Source organism: Microcaecilia unicolor, chromosome 9, assembly GCF_901765095.1.
Source record: "Microcaecilia unicolor chromosome 9, aMicUni1.1, whole genome shotgun sequence".
Lineage (NCBI taxonomy): Eukaryota > Metazoa > Chordata > Amphibia > Gymnophiona > Siphonopidae > Microcaecilia > Microcaecilia unicolor.
Genome location: NC_044039.1, coordinates 114,449,653 through 114,468,977, shown reverse-complemented (window position 1 = coordinate 114,468,977; position 19,325 = coordinate 114,449,653). Strand labels below are relative to the sequence as shown.

The following is a 19,325-nucleotide window of genomic DNA, read 5'->3' as shown; positions in this document are numbered from 1 at the left end:
GATGCAGCATGCAAAGCACAAATTCTTTAATTGGTGCTTGCACACCTACAATTAGCCATGTCAATAGCAGGTGTAAATGCATATGTCTAAATACAGTACATGAGCACATAACTCGTAACTTACAGTATTCTATAAGTTACATGCGTAAGTGGGAGCCCATCCATGCCACGCCCATGATCAGCCCAAATGTATGCCCCCTTGCATTTACATGAAATGTAAATTGTGCACCTAAATTATAGAACTGCACTGAGCAGTCAACTGTTACTTATGTATGCAAATGTATATTGACCCATATAAATGCTAGTATTCTATGAGCTCAATATTGAAAGCCATTTAAATGCCCAGGAGAATATCCTGGCCAATTAAATCTCCCATCTGGGTCTAACTGGGCATTTTCAGCAGCACATAGCTGGATAGTGCAGCTGAAAATGGCTATTTTGGGGCATTATGGGGGCAGAGTCAATACTTAACCGGAATATGATAACTGTATAAAAGTCAGTCCTATCTTTATGTGGTTCTTCATAGCCAGTTAAGAGCTGAATATCGCACCGTGATGGAAGAATGCTGAAATGCCTTGAAGATTGTGAAACAGAACATATTTATAAATGATCTAGAGATGGGAATAACTAGTGAGGTAATTAAATTTCCTGATGACACAAAGTTATTCAAAGCTGTTAAATCGCAAGAGAATTGTGAAAAATTGCAATAGGACCTTATGAGACTGGAAGACTGGGCATCCAAATGGCAGATAACTTTTAATGTGAGCAAGTGCAAAGTGATACATTTGGGAAAGAGGAACACAAACCATAGTTATGTGATGTGATGCAAGGTTCCACATTAGGCCCATTTTACATACAATAGAGATTAGAGATGGTATGTCAAAGCCAAGACATTTATTTATTTGTTACATTTGTATCCCACATTTTCCCTCCTATTTGCAGGCTCAATGTGGTTTACATAGTACCATAAAGGCGTTCGCCAAATCCGATAGAGAAACAAATACATGGTGATGTTGTGGTCGATTAAGGTTCAGGCACAATGGGGATCGAAGAGAGGAGAGGTTATATAGTGTCCATTATGAGCTTTGGTTTTACTGTGTTGCAGAGTGTAGGCATTTATGTTGGGTCGGTAGGGTATGCCTTTTTGAACAGGTTGGCTTTTAGTGATTTCCTGAAGTTTAGATGGTCGTAGGTTGTTTTCACAGCTTTTGGTAATGAGTTCCATAGTTGTGTGCTTATATAGGAGAAGCTGGATGTGTAGGTTGCTTTGTATTTGAGTCCTTTGCAGTTTGGATAGTGGAGGTTTAGGTATGTTCGTGATGATCTGATTGTGTTTCTGGTTGGTAGATCTATGAGGTCTGTCATGTAGCCTGGGACTTCACTGTAGATAATTTTGTGGACCAGGGTGCAGATTTTGAAGGTAATACGTTCTTTGGGAGCCAATGCAGTTTTTCTTGGAGGGGTTTGGCACTTTCGAATCGTGTTTTCCCAAATATCAGCCTGACTGCTGTGTTTTGAGTGGTCTGGAGTTTCTTTGTGAGTTGTTCTTTACATCCCGCATAGATTCCGTTGCAATAGTCTGCATGGCTTAGTACCATTGATTGTATTAGGTTACGGAATATTTCCCTCGGGAAGAAAGATTTTACGCATTTAAGTTTCCACATTGAGTGGAACATTTTCTTTGTTGTGGAGTTCACTTGGCTCTCAAGTGTAAGGTTGCAGTCTATTGTAACGCCAAATATTTTCAGGCTATCTGAGATAGGGAGGGTGTGGTCTGGGGTGTTTATGGTTGTGGGTTTTTACGTTTTGTGTTGAGATGAGAGGATGAGGTAGTGTGTTTTGTCAGTGTTCAGTTTCAGTTTAAATGTGTTTGCCCATGAGTCCATAGTGTTCAGACCGAGCTTGATTTCATTGGTGATTTCTGTCAGATCATATCTGAAGGGAATGTATATTGTGACATTGTCTGCGCAGATGAATGGGTTGAGACCTTGATTGGATAAAGACTTAGCCAGCGGGATCATCAGTATTGGTGATAGTGGTGATCCTTGAGGTACTCCGCAGTCTGCTTTCCACGGTGGTGATATTTATTTATTTATTGCACATACAGGACGTGTACGCAGGATGTCGAGATTTAGAAACAGATAATCAGCGAATGCACCGGAGTCAACCGGCGCTGAAGAAGGTACCTGGCGGCGACAGGGGGAGGGTCAGCGGTGGCAGCGGCGGGGGTTGGCGGCTGGGGGAGGCAGGCTAAACTGTGCTCCCCCACCTCGGGCTCTGGACCCCCCTCCCGATGAGGTCTGGCTACGCTCTTGGTCATACCATAGAATATTGCCACTAACCAGCCATCTTGAAACCAGGCAGCAGATGAGTTCGAGGGAGGAAGAATTGGAAAGGAATTGCCAATTATGTGGGTACCAGCATTATTCAGTTCTGGGGCCCACATGGCTAAGCAAACAGATAGGGCTGAACAAAAAACAGTCCTAACTATTCCCACTTAGCTATGTGGGTCTCAGCAGTAAATTTCAGCTGGTAGCCACATAATTTCTGTGCAATAGACTAAAGATCAGACCTGATCTCCCTTCCCTTCCAGTCCTCCCCAAGGTTCAATCCCCTCTCCTGCCCTCCAACAACATCTTTTTCTTCCTCCCATTCTCCTGACAAAGTCCAATCCCTTTCCTGCTTCCCAAATGCCCAGCAGGGCCGCCCTCCCCCCCCCCCCCCCCAGGCCTACCTTAATAGGCCTAGTGGTGTAGTGGTTATCAGGGGCAGGAGTGAACCACTCACTCCAGCCTCTCATGGCTGCTGATTGAAAAAGGATTCTGTGATTTCTCACAGTAGTCTAGCGGTCAGTCTCTAGCAGTATCCTGTGAGATTACCAGTAGAGGTTTTGGTGGCCATTTTCAATCAGGGGCTGCGAGAGGGGCAGGATCGAGTGGGGAGTTACTATCTGCGTACACTTGTAACTAGGCTTGATGAGAAGGGAATAGAGTTAAAAGTGGCTCCATAGACCCCCAGTTCCAATTCAATTAGAAGTCCTGGGGATCAAAAAAAAACCAAAGGGACAAAAAAATGGATATTGCATTAATAAATTTTCAGCAATTTTGTGAACTGAAGGACAAATTTAATATATCTGCGCCATAATGTCAAAGCACAACAACAGCAATAAATACTTGCTCTCTCTTCAATGATGAGAGATTTTAGCAGCATATCCTTGATCTCTTATCTTCTATCCTGTCCCCCAAATGAGATGATCAACTCAGAGTAGAACATACATTTACATTTTCACAAGAGATGCAGGAAATAAAGGTAGCAAGGAAATAAATATAAATATATGTGGGTACCTTTATATTCAGCTAACTTAGGGGTCACTTTAGTAAAATGCATTAGATTTTACAGTTGTTGCACTTTAACGCAAGAAATTAATGTATAGTAAGTGCAAAGTTAATGTGGCACTTTTAAATGAAGCATGCCCAGTATGTCCCATTAGATCACATAGAGGGGCATAATCGAAAGGAGCGCCCAAGTTTTCCTGAGGACGTCCTCACAGGATGTCCCGACGAAGGGGCGGGGAAACCCGTATTATTGAAACAAGATGGGCATCCATCTTTTGTTTCGATAATACGATCGGGGACACCCAAATCTTGATATTTAGATCGTCCCTAGAGATGGTCATCCTTAGACTTGGTCGTTTCTGATTTTCGGCGATAACGGAAACTAAGGATGCCCATCTCAGAAACGACCAAATGTAAGCCCTTTGGTCATGGGAGGAGCCAGCATTCGTAGTGCACAGGTCCCCATGACATGCCAGGACACCAGCCGGGCACCCTAGGGGGCACTGCAGTGGACTTTAGAAAAAGTTACCAGGTACATAGCTCCTTTACCTTGTGTGCTGAGCCCCCCAAAACCCACTCCCCACAACTGAACACCACTACCATATGGGTGAAGGGGGACACCTAGATGTGGGTTTGTGGTGGGCTTTGAAGGGCTCACATTTACCACCTCACGTGTAACAGGTAGGGGGGATGTGCCTGGGTCCGCCTGCCTGAAGTACACTGCACCCACTAAAACTGCTCTAGGGACCTGCATACTGCTGTCATGGAGCTGGGTATGATATTTGAGGCTGGCAAAAAATATTTTTAACTTTTTTGAGGGTGGGAGGGGGTTAGTGACCACTGGGGGAGTAAAGGGAGGTCGTCCCCGATTCCCTCCGATGGTCATCTGGTCAGTTCGGGCACCTTTTTGTGGCTTGGTCGTAAGAGAAAAAGGACCAGGTAAAGTCGTCCAAGTGTTTGTCAGGGGCGCCCTTTTTTCCCATTATGGGTCGAGGACGCCATGTGTTAGGCACACCCAAGTCCCACCTTCACTACACCTCTGACACGCCCCTGGGAAATTTGGTCATCCCCGCGACGGAAAGCAGTTTGGGACGCCCAAAATCAGCTTTCCATTATACCGATTTGGGCGACCCTGTGAGAAGGACGCCCATCTTGTGATTTGTGTCAAAAGATGGGCGTCCTTCTTTTTCAAAAATAAGCCTGATAGTAATATGTTCTTTAGCATGCGATACTCTGGTCACAATTACTGCAGATGCACTTAAAGGGTATTCTATAAATGGTGCGCAAATTTACACACACAAAATTGCACACTATTTTGAGATGCACATGCAACTAAATTGGCTAATGATTAATTACCACCAAGAATTGAGTGCTAACAATTAATTGATGTTAATTGGCAACAATTTGTATTTGTATGTGCATCTAGCTAAATGCTATTTTATAAAGATCTGTGCGCAGATTGTATAAGGAGCATGAGCATGTCAAAGACATTTCAAAAAGTTGCATGCATAGTTATACAATACAGTGCCAACATGCAAAACCTGGGCATCAGCATTTACACCAGGTTTCAGAAAGCATTAGTGTAGCACCTGTGATATTCACCCCTTTCAACAGGAAGTGATATTTTGAGTTTCTCTTGCCAACACTTCACCTCATCCAGGGAACTATGATGAAAACTTCAATAATAGGCTTCTCCTCTCTTTTAACAGGAGATAACCATATACTATTGTCTCATTCTCAATAGAAGGTGCTAGAAAACCTGAACTTTTCTACAAGAAAAGAATCCATAGAAAACTTTTTTTTTAATGCTTTATTTTTCAAAGTTAATCAGCACAGCTCCTCTTTAACTTAGGGTGAATAATCATAAGACATTTGTTATTTCATCCAACAATCCTTCTCTGAAGCCTTCCTCGGTAACCGGTCACAGCTCTGTTACCCCCCCCCCCCCTTGCGCCACCTGGTGATCCGTCTGGGGTATACTCCTTAACAAACAGACTTCAAGGGATATGTAAATTAACCACTCAGAAGGCAAATCTTCTCTCATGGGCTATACTTTAATTACTCTGAAGGGGTATTCTTCTTGCAACAAACCCTTTAGCCAGCACTCTTGAACTGAGCCCTGCACTGGGAGAACATGTGGGTCAGTTATATAATACTCGGTTAGCCGGCTTCCCAGGATATGCAAATTAACCATTCTAAATGCAAATTCACTCCAGTTAGTTTCTGCTAACCACTCTGTAGGGGTTACTCTTCTTTCAACAAACAATTCATTACACTTTCTTCAACTGAGTCCTCCACTGGGAGATGAGGGTCTCAGATAAAAACAGTCACCATCCCTTGGACAGGACTTCACTTTACAATACTGTCCTCCCCCCCCCCCCCCCCCCCCAACAAGCTGATAACATCAGAGTCTTACTTCAAGGCTCACAGTTTTCTTTTCACATTGTGGTCAGATTAAAGTTCCTTATCCTTTCCATTTTTATGGACTTCAGGTAAGTACCTTGTCTTTTTTAGGGATCCTTCTTTGGGGTCCAAGCCCCAGGGTTTCCAGCCCATCATTATGGAACCTTTCCTTTTGTGTCCAGTCATCAATTGCTTGGCATTCTTCATTCTTCTTCTAGGGATCCTTCTCCTTCTGCTCTTTTCTTGAGAAAAGGCATTTTTAAAGGGCTGCTTCCGACCAACTCCACCCTTCCTGGGCTTCTTCTATATTCTGGAAAAAGTACAGAACCTTATCCAATGGGCTTGCTTTTTGAAGGGAACTATTCCTAGCTTCTGTCACGGGTCCTCCCCTTTCAGCTTAGCACAAGGTTAACCTCTGCCCCTCCCCTCCCCAGCTATCTGAGTCTGGGCTATCATTGAGACAGGGCTCCCCTTAGTAGCCTCTACAAAATAACACAAGGGCCTCCACTATTATAATGCCTTCTAATGGTCGCTACCCATCTAAGCAGGCTTGTTCTACTCCTGAGCGCCCTCTAGTGGCTCTCATCAGGTCATTACAGCAGTCTTCCACCGTAAGAGCTCCCTCTGGTGGCTAGGTCCTATGAAGGCACGTCCTATATTTATCACAAACGTAAAGTTTGGGCATGGGAATTGGCGCTTTGCTCAATTCTATAAAGGGTATGTGACCTTTATAGAATTGCACTTAGCATTGACCTTTTCCAGAACCCATTTTTGAGCTTGATCTGTAGAACCCAACCCTAAGGATTAGATTCTATATATATCATGTTTAAAAATTTGGTGCTGAAATTAATTTCGTCTAAGCACATTCTATAAAGCATGCCTATTATGTGTTATGTAAATCATTCTACAAACATATCTTCTGTATTTCTTACATAGTATTATGTTAAATTAGAACAATGTAAGCCACATTGAGCCTGCAAATAGGTGGGATAATGTGGGGTACAAATGCAGCAAATAAATACATAAATTTCCACACAGTTTATAGAATATGCCAAGTGGTGGTCCGCTTGTCTAAATTTAGTCATGGGTAGTTACGCCAAGTAAAACCTGGTATAAATGCTGATGCCTAAATTAAGCACAGACTGGGTATATTCTATAACCACATTCATAGATTTTAGAAATGCCCGTGATCCACCCATTCCATGCCCATGACCATGCCCACTTTACAACTACACAACATAGAATTAACACGCAACATGTTATAGAATATGCTTAGACAGTTATGTGTGTAAATTCTAATTAAGGCCAATTAGTGTCAATAATTGGTAATTATTTGTGCTGATTGGCTTGTTAACCAATTCGGTTATGCCCATTATTGTGGAATACAGAAATCTCAGTGCGATATATAGAATCCGGAGGTATATGCATAATGCTTTTTAGTAAAAGGGCCCCTTTGTATGTTTCTTTTGTGGTAACTTACTAAGCTGCTGCAAAAATTGGACTTAGCATGACTTTCTGCAAGTTTTTCCCTTGCGCTAGGATCATTTTTACTGCAGCAGTAAAAAGGCTAATTTTCCATTTTTTTAAAAATTGATGGACATGTGCTAAATGCTGCCATTAGTATGCAGCCATTAAAAAAATTACCGCATGAGCACTTACTGACACTTATTTTATAGGCGGTAAGGGCTCATGTGGTATCAATTAGGGCCTTGTTTACTAAGGTGTGCTAACGTTTTTAGCGTGCCCTAAAAGTTAGCACACACAACTGCTAGAGACATCCATAGGAATATATAGGTGTCTGTAACATTAGCACATGTTAATATTTAGCGTACGCTAAAAACACTAGCATGCCTACAGCACAGCTTAGTAAACAGGGCCCTTAATTTGCAGTAATGTAGCTGTGATAACTGATTAGCGCAGGAACACTCCCTCCAAGAAAAAATAAAAACATATTTTTTAACATTGTGGTTAGTGTACGCGCATTTCAGATTTACCACAGGATGCTTGAGTGTGTCCCAAGGTACACCACTGTATGCTGTGTTAGGCGCAGATTAGCGCCTAATGCAGTTTAATGAAAGAACCTCTTAATCCAATTAAAAAGGTTTCCCATATTTATTTGTTAACCTTTATTTCTGTTAAAGCTGTACTGAATAGCATATTTTACTATTCGGCTAAATGTGAATAATGAAAAATATTATTCGGCCGAACACAAATACCGAATATGAAAAATGGGCATTGAACTTTAAAATAACAAAGAATAAAAGAAGCAACTTGAAATCAGAGATCAAGTGTTTATTTCAGTAGGATTTAGCACAGTAGAACCCTGGATTATTCATATTTGAATTTAAATCACTATCCTGCTTATTTTGGAAGGAGAAGGGTGCCCATCTTCCGACACAAATCGGGAGATGGGCGTCCTTCTCCTAAGGTCGCCCAAATCGGTATAATCAAAAACTGATTTTGGGCATCCTCAACTGCTTTCCGTCGCGGGGACGACCAAAGTTCAAGGGGGCGTGTCGGCAGTGTACCGAAGGTGGGATGTGGGCGTGGTTAACAGATGGGCATCCTCGGCCGATTATGGAAAAAAGAAGGGTGTCCCTGACAAGCAATTGGCCGACTTTACTTGTTACATTTTTTTTCACGACCAAGCATCAAAAAGGTGCCCGAACTGACCAGATGATCACCGGAGGGAATCGGTGATGACCTCCCCTGATTTCCCAAGTGGTCACTAACCACCGCCCACCCCAAAAAAAACAACTTCAAAAACTTTTTTTTTTATTTTTACAGTATGTCCTTTGCTATGCCTCCGTCCCTGCGACGGCAGTTGAGGACGTCCAAAATGTGGATGTTTCTGTGAGAAGGACATCCATGCCTTTGTTATGCCTCTGACACCCTCTTTATTTATTTATTTGGATTTTGGATCACAAGTAGCAATAGTGGGATTTGAACTGGCTACCTCTGGATTGCAAGACCAGTGCTCTAACCACTAGGCTACTCCTGCACTCATCCACTCCACTCCCTTGAAATTTGACCATCCCTGGGGGGGGGCAGTATGCAAGTCCCTGGGCGGGGGGAGGTATGTGTGTGTCGGCAGAGGCATAACGAAGGCGTGGACGTCCTTCTTTCAAACATTTTGGATGTCCTCAACTCCCCCCCCCCCCCCCCACAGGGATGGCCAAATTTCAAGAGTGTGGAGTAGAGTGCAGGAGTGGTAGAGTGGCCTAGTGGTTAAAGCACTGGTCTTGCAATCTAGAGGTGGTTGGTTCAAATCCCACTGCTGCTACTTGTGATCCAAAATCCAAATAAATAAATAAACAAAGAGGGTGTTAGAGGCATAGCAAAGGCATGGATGACCCATCCACATAAGAAGGACATCCTCAACTGCCATCACAGGGAAGAAGGATGTCCTCAACTGCTGTCACTTTACAGGGAAGAAGGTCATCCTCAACTGCTGTCACTTCCCCTCCTTAGGAAGGAAATTGTGTGCAAATGAGCTAACAGCAAGCAGCTCATTTGCATACAATTTCCTTCATGCATGCCTGTTCTTTTCTGGATTGGTAAGGGAAGGGCTTTTACCATTCAGTTAGTGGGACCAGTGCACTACGAATGCTGGCTTCTCCCACGACCAAATGGCTTGGATTTGGTCATTTCTGAGATGGGAGTCCTCGCTTTCCATTATCGCCGAAAACCAGGGACGACCATCTCTAAGGTCGACCTAAATTTCATGATTTGGGCGTCCCCGACCGTATTATCGAAACGAAAGATGGACATCCATCTTGTTTTGATAATAGGGGTTGTCCCGCCCCTTTACGGGTCATCCTTAGAGATTGGCGCCCCCATTTGATTATCCCCCTCTATTCGACCAAATATGAATAATGTAGTCAGGGCACTATTCGGTACCGAATCGAATCAAATACAAATATTCAGTACAACCCTAATTTCTGTGCATTCAAACTGATTTGGAAACTGAACCTTAATTAATTCCAGGTTGAGCAGTTTGGAGCCCAGACCAGGCTCACGCACCCCTAATGCATCCAAGCCATACGATAGGAGAACCACAGGAAAGAGTCAATTTCTAGTACTGTGCATGTGGATGCAATTAATGATTTTTTTTCCATTAGTTGAATCAGTCACTCTCAAGGGCCTTTTATGCAAACACTGGTTAATGTGTGTTGCTCCTTTTTGACTACATTTCACAGAGAGAGCATGGAGGACGAAAGGAGAAATAATTGAATGGAGGTTGCTGCCTTTTCACATCTTGCTCCAAAAGGTCATTGGTTCAATTCCACTGTAAATTAAAAAAGTTGTTCCTCTCTTGTTTATACTCCAGGCTGATGCGCAGCTCTGCTACTTGGAAGCCAAGAGAGATGCTGTTGAGCAGATGTCCTTAAAGCTATACAGCGAGCAGTGCATGAGCAGCAGAAAGCGGAGAGACCAGTTTGTGGATATGCCCAAAATTCATGGATTAGGAAGTAATGGGTAAGGGGACAGGAATTTTTACTTTTATTCTATTTTCTATCATTTTTACAGTAATATTTTTCCTCTGTATTTCACCTTTGTATTCAGACCAATTTTTGATCTTATAAATGCAAGCTACTCTTTTCTTTCTTTTGTCTCATATAATAAGCCTAACGTCCTCTATTAGCTTCTCAAGTGACACTTCAATTTGTGCTGGTAAGGATATGCATTTGTTAATGGGAATTTGGTTCATTAATGCACCTTAAAAAATTTAGAGCCCCGTTTGTTAAGCTGCACTGTAGGCACGCTAACTTTTTTAGTACGCCCTAATGATAGAGACGCCCATATTTTCATATGGGTGTCTTTAGCATTAGCGCGTGCTAAAAGGTTAGTGAGCCTACAGTGCGGCTTAGTAAACAGGGCCCTTAGTGTGCACTAAACTGATTTTACTAAACTGTGAAAAGAAATGACCTTGGTGCACCCTTATACAAGTCTTTTCTGCACACTTATGCCAATTTTCCCAAGACTATTTTTCAATGTTTTTCAATATATAGTCATGCATTAATGTTTCTATTTAATTAGTCAATGATAAGATTCAAAAGCAGGACCTTTAAAAGTATCAATCAGAACACCCAACGCTAAACACAAGTAGGAGGCAGGTGAGTCATGGACTGTATGTTCATGTGGAAAGAGTCGCAGCTGAGGTCAGTTGTCAGTGAATGAGGTACTTGTGTTTAGCGCTGGGCGTTTTGATTCATCCATTAATGTTAGCATTAGTGAGCGGCCATTAACAAACATTACAGTGGGAGCACGTTCCGCCACCAATTTTGGAGGTGATAAGAGCTCCTAGTTAGCATGTGATAACGTAGATAGCTCAGGAATGCCCACTCTCTGCCTCTAACATGCTCCGTCAAAGAAATTTACAAAAAAATAATTACCCTCAATGAAAATTACAAAAAAAATAATTACTGCACGCTTAGTGCATGCAAATGGCACAGATAACATGGAACACTTTAGGCGTCCCAGGTTAGGAACATATTAATACCTAATGCAGCTCAGTAAAAGGGCCCCTTAATGTGCACTAACCTATGAATTTGCTCATTATTTAATGCACGTTAAAATGCTGTAGCATGTGCTAAATGATTTCTATTAAAAGGTGAAAAAGCACACCTGAAAACTGGGAAAATTCTGCAACCCGCTCGAAAATAAACCAATTATTTGTGTTTTTGTTTATTTGCTTTGCCTGAGCACTTCCCTAAAGGCCAGTCTCTTGTTCTTGGGGTAGCTTGGCAGAGTACTGCTTCTGAATTCTTTCCAGATTTAATTAATGATGTTAATATATCTAGACACCCTCACTGAAGTCACTATTCAAAAACTTTAACCAGCTAAAAGGCATTAAGCCCTAACATGTGCTTAACATATGAAAAAACACATTATAATGTTTTTGCAATATTTTGCCTGTTAGCACACGCTAACCTCCTGATTCCATACAGGTCGCCAAAAATTGCACACACAAATTTAAGTGTGCCCCCAATTTAATAAAATAATGAGCCAATTTAACAAGCAATTATTGGCACTAATTAGATTTAATTGGAACTTGTGTGTACATTTAGGAACGGGATCTATGCCTAAATTTTGCACATGGCCCAATAAAGGGGGTGCGGAAATGGGAAGGTCTTGAGCATTTCGGGGGGGCTGATCAGGGGCGTGGTTCTGAGTTACACGTGTATTTATAGAATATGGGTACTCTATGTGTAAATTTAGGCACAGGCATTTGCACCGTGTTTTCGTTGGTGCAAATGTCGATGCCTAAATTTACACGCGACCTCTCTGCTTAAGCATTATTCTATAAACTGCTCTGAACTTTAGGTATGACTTATAGAATATTGCTTGAGCTGGGTTTTTTGGTGCCCATTTTTAGGCACCATTTATAGAATTTACCCCTAAGTACGTGTTAACCAGGGGCATAGCCAGACTTTGGCAGGAGGGGGGTCCAGAGCCCGAGGTGAGGGGCGCATTTTAGCCCCCCCCTGTGCCGCCGACCCCCCTGCCATTGCCGACCACCACCACCAACAACAACAACTTTGACCCCCCCCCCCCCCGCCGACAACCCTCTTGACCAACCCTTCTGCCGCCAACCCTCCCCCGCCGCTGCCTACCTTTGCTGGCAGAGGACCCCAACCCCCGCCAGCCGAGGTCCTCTTCTTCCGGCGCAAGGCATCGTTCTGTTCCTGAGTCTGATGTCCTGCATGTGTACGTGTGTAGTGCCTCCTAAATAGGAGGAGGTGGAGTGGTAAGTGCCCCTGCATTAATTTTATGCAGATCCCGCATGCTAATGGAAAAATTATCATGGGACCAGCAAAATAAAAATTTGAAAAAGCCCTAAATACTACCCCTTTGAATCTATGCTTAGCATGTAGGAATGTCTCTCGTTAAGACATGCTAAGCCCAGATTCTAACAACCTTTACTAAAAGGGCTCCTAACTCTGGAAGTTTGCCAGTTAAATCTGTTTGATTTAAAATCTTCCCTTTGTGGCTGGCCAAATAACTACACATATCATTCACAGATTTGGTCGGTCAGAAAGTAATTAGATGGGAGGTATACTGGAATGAGGTCAGGAATTTAGGTGGTTAACACAGCGCTATCCAGTTGACATGTACTACTGCATTACTGTGTGCTAAAGTTATTAATGCATGTTATTAGTAACTAGATTCCAGTGAACAAAACACATCTGTGGTAAAATAATGCATGTTAATGTCAGTAGCATGTGCTAGTGCAGCAGCACACATTAGTAATTTTAGTTGTAGATCTACTTTGGCAACCCTCCCCAACTGCTCATGCAGAAAAAATCTCTATACACCAATCTAGCTGGGTTTTTAATATGCACCTTTTCATTTGTATCTTCTGTTAAGTAGGATTTTGTTGAGGTAAATTAAGGTTGGATAGTCCCCCAAGAAGCCCTGACTTTTTGAAACAGGTACTACTACTACTACAAATCATTTCTATAGCGCTACCAGTCATACGCAGCGCTTCACAATTGAACATGAAGAAAGGACAGACCCTGCTCAAAAGAGCTTACAATCTAAATCAGGACAGACAGACAGGACAAATAAGGGATAAGGGTAGGACAGACAGTTAGGACACATAGGGAAAAAGGGACTATTGAAGAGAGGAAGACAAGATAAGGTTACGAGCAGGTGACAAGTTAGGAATTAAAAGCAGCATCAAATAGGTAGGCCTTTAGCCCGGATTTGAAGGCGGCCAGGGATGGAGCTTGACGTAATGGTTCAGGAAGTCTATTCCAGGCATAAGGTGCGGTGAGATAAAAGGAACGGAGTCTGGAGTTAGCGATGGAGGAGAAGGAAGGTATTGCATTGTAAACAGGCGTCCTTTTATTTCGACATTATTTAACAATAGAAAATGCAATTTCTGAAACTTCTGGTGCCTTTTTTCAAAACTGGAATTCTGAATTTCAGATACATCTTCATACTGTTATTTTATAGTGCTACAAGACGTACTGTACACTGAGCTGTACAGTAGTGACAGCATTCACGTATGATAGTTGTGATAGGGAAGAGAGCCTGGTGTACTTAAGAGTCACAGGGTCACAGTCCCTTAACAGGAGCTTTGGAAAAATGTTAAGGTGTTTGTACTGCCCTCTTGTGTTGGACTGCCCTAAAGTAATCATAGAATAACACTGGAAACTGACAAAAGTCCCAGAACTCCCTCAGACCCTATAAATATTGAAGGGAAATGGTCCAATCTTAGTTTAGGGAGAAGGAGAGGGTTAATTTCCTGGTGAGGCATAAAATCTCACCTGAGATGAGTGAAATATAGGGGAGAGGGGTTGACAGGAGTGTTTGGCTCAGCACCAGGTACTGAGGAACTGCAGTATTCTGGTGCGAAGCAATGCCAATGGAATCCTGAAAGGAACAAAGAAATAGAGCATCACTTTGGCTGACTTTAAGAACAGCTGTAACTATAATGAAAGGTACCCACTGCTAGTTTAAATGAAGTAGCAGAGGAGAGATAGCAGCCTAAGGTAAGATAGCCATGAACTGACTGAGGAGGCAGGCTGCTACTCCTTTTCTAAGGAATTGAAACCAGGTGGATTTTTCCTGGTAGCTTGTTTTCTTTTGACTTTTACAACCATAGGGATAAAGGATAGTACTATAAAGTGTTGCAAGTTTTGGGGTACTATCTGGAGGTGGCAGCTGTTATACACTGAGTGGAGTCCTGTGTTTGAGAGGACACGGAGCCAGCCTGGTTATGTTAAATGTTTTGGATTATTAAATCCAGCAGTCAGGGCCGGTCTTAGGCAGAGGCGACCAAGGCGACCGCATAGGGCCCCACGCCTAAGGGGGCCCTGTGCAGCGCCTAAGGGGGCCCCGCGCAGCGCCTCAACTCTGCCTCGCTCGTGCCTCCACTCCGACCTCCGCCACTGCTCGCCTTAGTCACCTGAGATGATCCCCATTCCCGTGGCTCGGCCACTCCGCTCCCGCCACCACCAGCGCGGCATCCACCCCCGGCTTGGGCCCGCTACTAATTGTAGTGGACTTGAACTGAATAATTTCTGGGGAGGGGAGGTTGCATGATAGCATTGTGCTTGTTATTTCAATCAGTTTTTTTTGTATAAGTTTAGCTTCATTTGTCATTATTTGAAATTTCGTAAATAAAAAAATGTTCTAAAAATGGAATAATCTCATCAATGGGGTGGAGCTAGGGTGGGGGCGGGGCTAGGGTAGGCGGGGCTAGGATGGGGCCCCACCAAATTGGTCTGCATAGGGCCCCGCACTTGCTAAGACCGGCCCTGCCAGCAGTACTAGGAAGAAGAGAGACTGCTGAGGAGAACTCTGGAAGAAAGGGGAATTGGATTCATTGTGCTCTTGATTCTGTTAGAGAAAGGGAAAAACTAATTTGCGTATACACTGCATTCAGGGGAAGTGGTTCACATTTGTTTGAAAGCTGGAAGATAAGAGGGTTAAACATTCAAGTTACAGAAAGAGGAATCTTGTGTTACTGTCTTTTAGGCTACAATACCTGGGTATGAAAGTAGATTGATTTGTCTTCCTATCTCACCTTGACTGTTCGAGGTACTGGGAAAAGGAATCAGACCAGCTTTGGGACTTGTTTGCTATGAATTTTTGCAGTGGTAAAAAGTGTTGTGGAGTTTTTTCTGGATTTTTGTTGTTGTTGGAGGAAGCTTCTGCCTGTCAAGTGATGCTTGATTTAGTACAGCACTGTCGCTGGAAGCTTCAGCATGACATAATGTGGGATATACTGTAAATGCCACAAATAAATACATAAATAGTTCATTTTCTCTCTGAAAATGCTTACAAGCTTGCGACTTATGGCAATCAAAAATGTAGCATGTTTTTGACCACAAGGAATGTCAATAAAAAAGTAGGATGTGAGCCCTAGTTTTCAGTCTATCACCCTTATGGCATGGCCACTCCACTGTATGCCCCCCCCCCCCCCCCCCCCCCACACACACACACACATATAACAAACATTTAACAACATTTTCTGCAAAAAAAAAAAATCTGGTGGTTCTGAATACTGGTAAACAGCACTATATTTGCAGCTCTCATACAAAGTTTCTACATGTTGTAAGGCACATGAATTAAAATGCTGGAGCATTCCACCCCACATAGAGATACTGGTGGGTTCTTTTCATACATTTTTCCTGGATCAGGATAGGGCACAATGTAAATGTTATCAAGTATTCAACAAAGTACAGCATATTCAGATTTTTCTTTATTTTAAATACAAATAAGTCAGTTAAAAATAATCATCTTCCCTACCTCCCTGGGTATGCTCACCAAATATATTCAAAATACGAAAAGGGTAATTTACTGACAGTACATGCTAATACTATTAACACATGCTATCTGCCACAGTGCCCAAAGGAATAAAATGGACTGTCTTGTTGATGGTTTGCTGCAACACTCTTAGGGATCCTTTTACTACAATGTACTAAAATCTGGGCCAAACACATTGTAATGTACGATTGTACTGTGCACTAAGCCTGGACTTAACACGGCACCTTTTGAGGGTGCCTTCTCAATTGTGACCATCTCTGGGAAAAGGTGACTAAAATCTCCGGAAACAAAGAATGAGGTTTTAATGAATTCTACAACAGTCCAAACCCTATCTTTAATGTGAAACAAAAATTGACTTAGCGGTAAGGCCTTAGCGGTACCTGCACGGTAACTGTCCAGTGTGCGCCAACTGCTGATTACCGTTGGGAACGCCCTCGCAGTAGAAAATAGAAAATTATTTTCTACCGCGGGTTTTTGGCATGCACCAAACTCAGAATTACTGCCAGGTGTACGTGCTAGCTGGGGAGGTAATGCTGATTTGACATGTGATGCATGCACATAGGCCCTTACGTACCTTTGTAAAAGGGCCCATATATAAGTATAACCAGTATAGAGTAGTAGACAAGGTAAGCAATTAGATTAAGCTAAATTAATTGAGGGGCCCTTTTACTAAGGTGCGCCTAAAAGTGGCCTGCACTGGTGTAGGCGCGTGTTTTGGACGTGTGCAGGTCAATTTTAGGCGCACCTTAGTAAAAGGGCCCCTCAATTAATTTAGCTTAATCTAATTGCTTACCTTGTCCACTTCTCTGTACTTATATATGTGGCTGAAAATGGACATGCGGCAAAATTAAAACCAGCAGGTGTTCATTTTCGGCCTGAGACTTTACCACCACCCTTTGACTTAGCAGTAAAGTTTCACGCGCTAACCGGACGGTAAGCAACCAGCGCGCATAAACTACAGATTACCGCCGGGTAAGCGCCACGTGATAGAAAATATTTTCTATCGCGTGTTTTGGGCACATGTCAAAAATGGAATTACCACACAGGGCATGCAGTAGCCAGGCGATAGTTCCAATTTGGTGTGTGTTGGATGCATGTAGGCGCCTACGCACCTTAGTAAAAGGGCCCATGACTTAGGGTTTGATACAATATGAGGGGAGGCAGTGAAAAGAGTGACAGCACAGTAGGGGGAGAGTTTGTTGCAATATGGGGCGTAGAGCAAGATTCCTGCAATTCCATGTCGAGGGGATGGTGAGGAGCAAACTATTCATCAAGTTGGTTCAGGAGGAAATGCTTGTGAAAAATAGTAGGCCTTGAGTATAGCTTTAAACTGTAGGAGAAATAAGAAATAACTCAAGAAATAAGATGTGCCACTCAAATGTACTGTAGCTCTAAGTTAAACTGAGAGGAAGTAATTCCTAAGGTTCAGTAGACCCATTCCAGGAATTCCCAAAGTTGGGTAGGCCCATTCCACCATAGTGCTTGGTTTATAAAAGTATTTTATGGGGACATTATCAAGCTGCGTTATGGCACTAACCCATGTTATTTGCCCCTTAGCACATGTTACATAGTAATGAGATGCAAAACATGCAAATGAATGTAAAGCAGCTCATTATTATGTAAATACCAAACTGCAGCTTACAGTGTGCGCCGGGTATACACCACAGTTCATGGTATAGCTGTAAAATAACCCTAGCTAAAAGATAAAAGCTGGGGATATTTTACCATCTGGGAGCACTGGACCACCAAGCTGCAGTCCAATGTTTTTGGGCTGTCTCGTTAGGTGCCCAGCAATATGTTGGATCTAGAACATCTGCCCAACAGAAAGGCCCACTTGTGGCCTCCCCTTACAAGGCAAAAAACAGAGGAAACCAGTCTTTGCAAAACCGTATACACTGACCATTTTATTGTATTTCATTTTAACTTCATTTTGTTTATTAAATTGTTTCATTGGATTTTTTTAACTGAAGCATCGTCTATTTTATACATTTTTTGGTCATCATCGCCGTTTCTTGTTTTCTCCCCTAACAAGGCCCACTCAATAGTGCCCACCAACCCCCCCCCCCCCCCACAACTTGAAGGACCCCCTTAAAAGGAACTCACATGTGGAAACTCTGCCTGCCAAGGACCTCCAGCCTCCCCCCCCTCCCAAGCATACCTTAAATATTTCCTGGGGTCTAGTGGGTGGGCATTATTGATCCGCAGTTACTGCTGTCCTCGCCAATTCCAGAATCCATAATGGCGCCACTGACCCCTAGAAGTATTGTTGCAGTATTACCACTCTGGTCATTTTTCCATCTAAGGGCTTCTTTGCCTTGCTAAAGGTGCCACATGAGGGCCTTTCTATTGGGGGGGGGGGGGGGGGTGCATTCTGGAACCAACACATGGCCGACCCAGAGCCATAGGGCTGGTGCTTGGCGGTCCAATGGCATAATGCTACTTGTGAGGTAAGGGTAAAGGTAAAGGTAAAGGAATTTGATACATCACCTTTCTGTGGCACAATCAAAGTGGTTTACATTCATTCAAAGAAGTTTGCTTTAAGAAATTATGGCAGGGATCTTTTTCAAATCAAGTGGTCTTTATCCTATATAATAATTCTCACCTCCAACGTTCTGAAGCTGCCTGGGACCATGGCTTCCGCCAGAGGTGGTCTGCTTCATGCAGTAGATAACACTGACGTCACTGGCCAAGAACCATTGAAGAGTGAGCAGGCTTAGCGACTCTGCTGCCTTCCCTTCTCTTCGCTCCTAGCTCTGACTCTGGTCCCGCCCTTGCGGAAACAGGAAATGAGGGCGGGACCAGAGTCACAGCTCAGAGCGAACAGAAGGGAAGGCAGCAGACTCGCTGAGCCTGCTCGCTCTTCAATGCTGCCGCCGGGACCCCAGTAAGAGAGGGGGAGAGGGGGGTTGGCGATTTTGGAGGGGCGGCGACGTGCATGTTGGGGGATGGGGGAGGGAGGGGGGACTGGAACTCAGAGGGAGGACAGAGTGAAGGACAGTGACAGAGGGAGGGAGGAAGCCATGGAAATTGGAGGGGAGGAAAGGGGACCGTGGGACTTGGAGGGGATACAGGGAGAGAGCGAGGGAGAGAGCGGAGGGGGGGGGGGGGGAAACCTTGCTAGCGCCCGTTTCCTTTCATACAGAAACAGGCCTTTTTTACTAGTTTTTTTTTAATAAACTGCCATTTGGTATAAGACAGCAATCTTCTTTTTTCTCATTTCACAAATGTTTAAAAACTTGCTTGATAAATATTTGATGATTACTTAGTCAAACTCTGCATCATACTTTGTTAATATTTACTACTTCTT

The 19,325-nt window shown here is 43.2% G+C and overlaps 1 protein-coding gene across 1 annotated transcript in view; it reads left to right on the top strand.

The window, feature by feature from the left end:
- Positions 1–19,325, top strand: part of AKAP6 (A-kinase anchoring protein 6) — a 698,126-nt gene that overhangs the window by 332,438 nt on the left and 346,363 nt on the right. Inside the window, exon 7 of the mRNA XM_030214549.1 lies at positions 10,068–10,216. Coding sequence (XP_030070409.1) covers positions 10,068–10,216 — 149 coding nt within the window. The remainder of the gene's footprint in view (positions 1–10,067; positions 10,217–19,325) is intronic.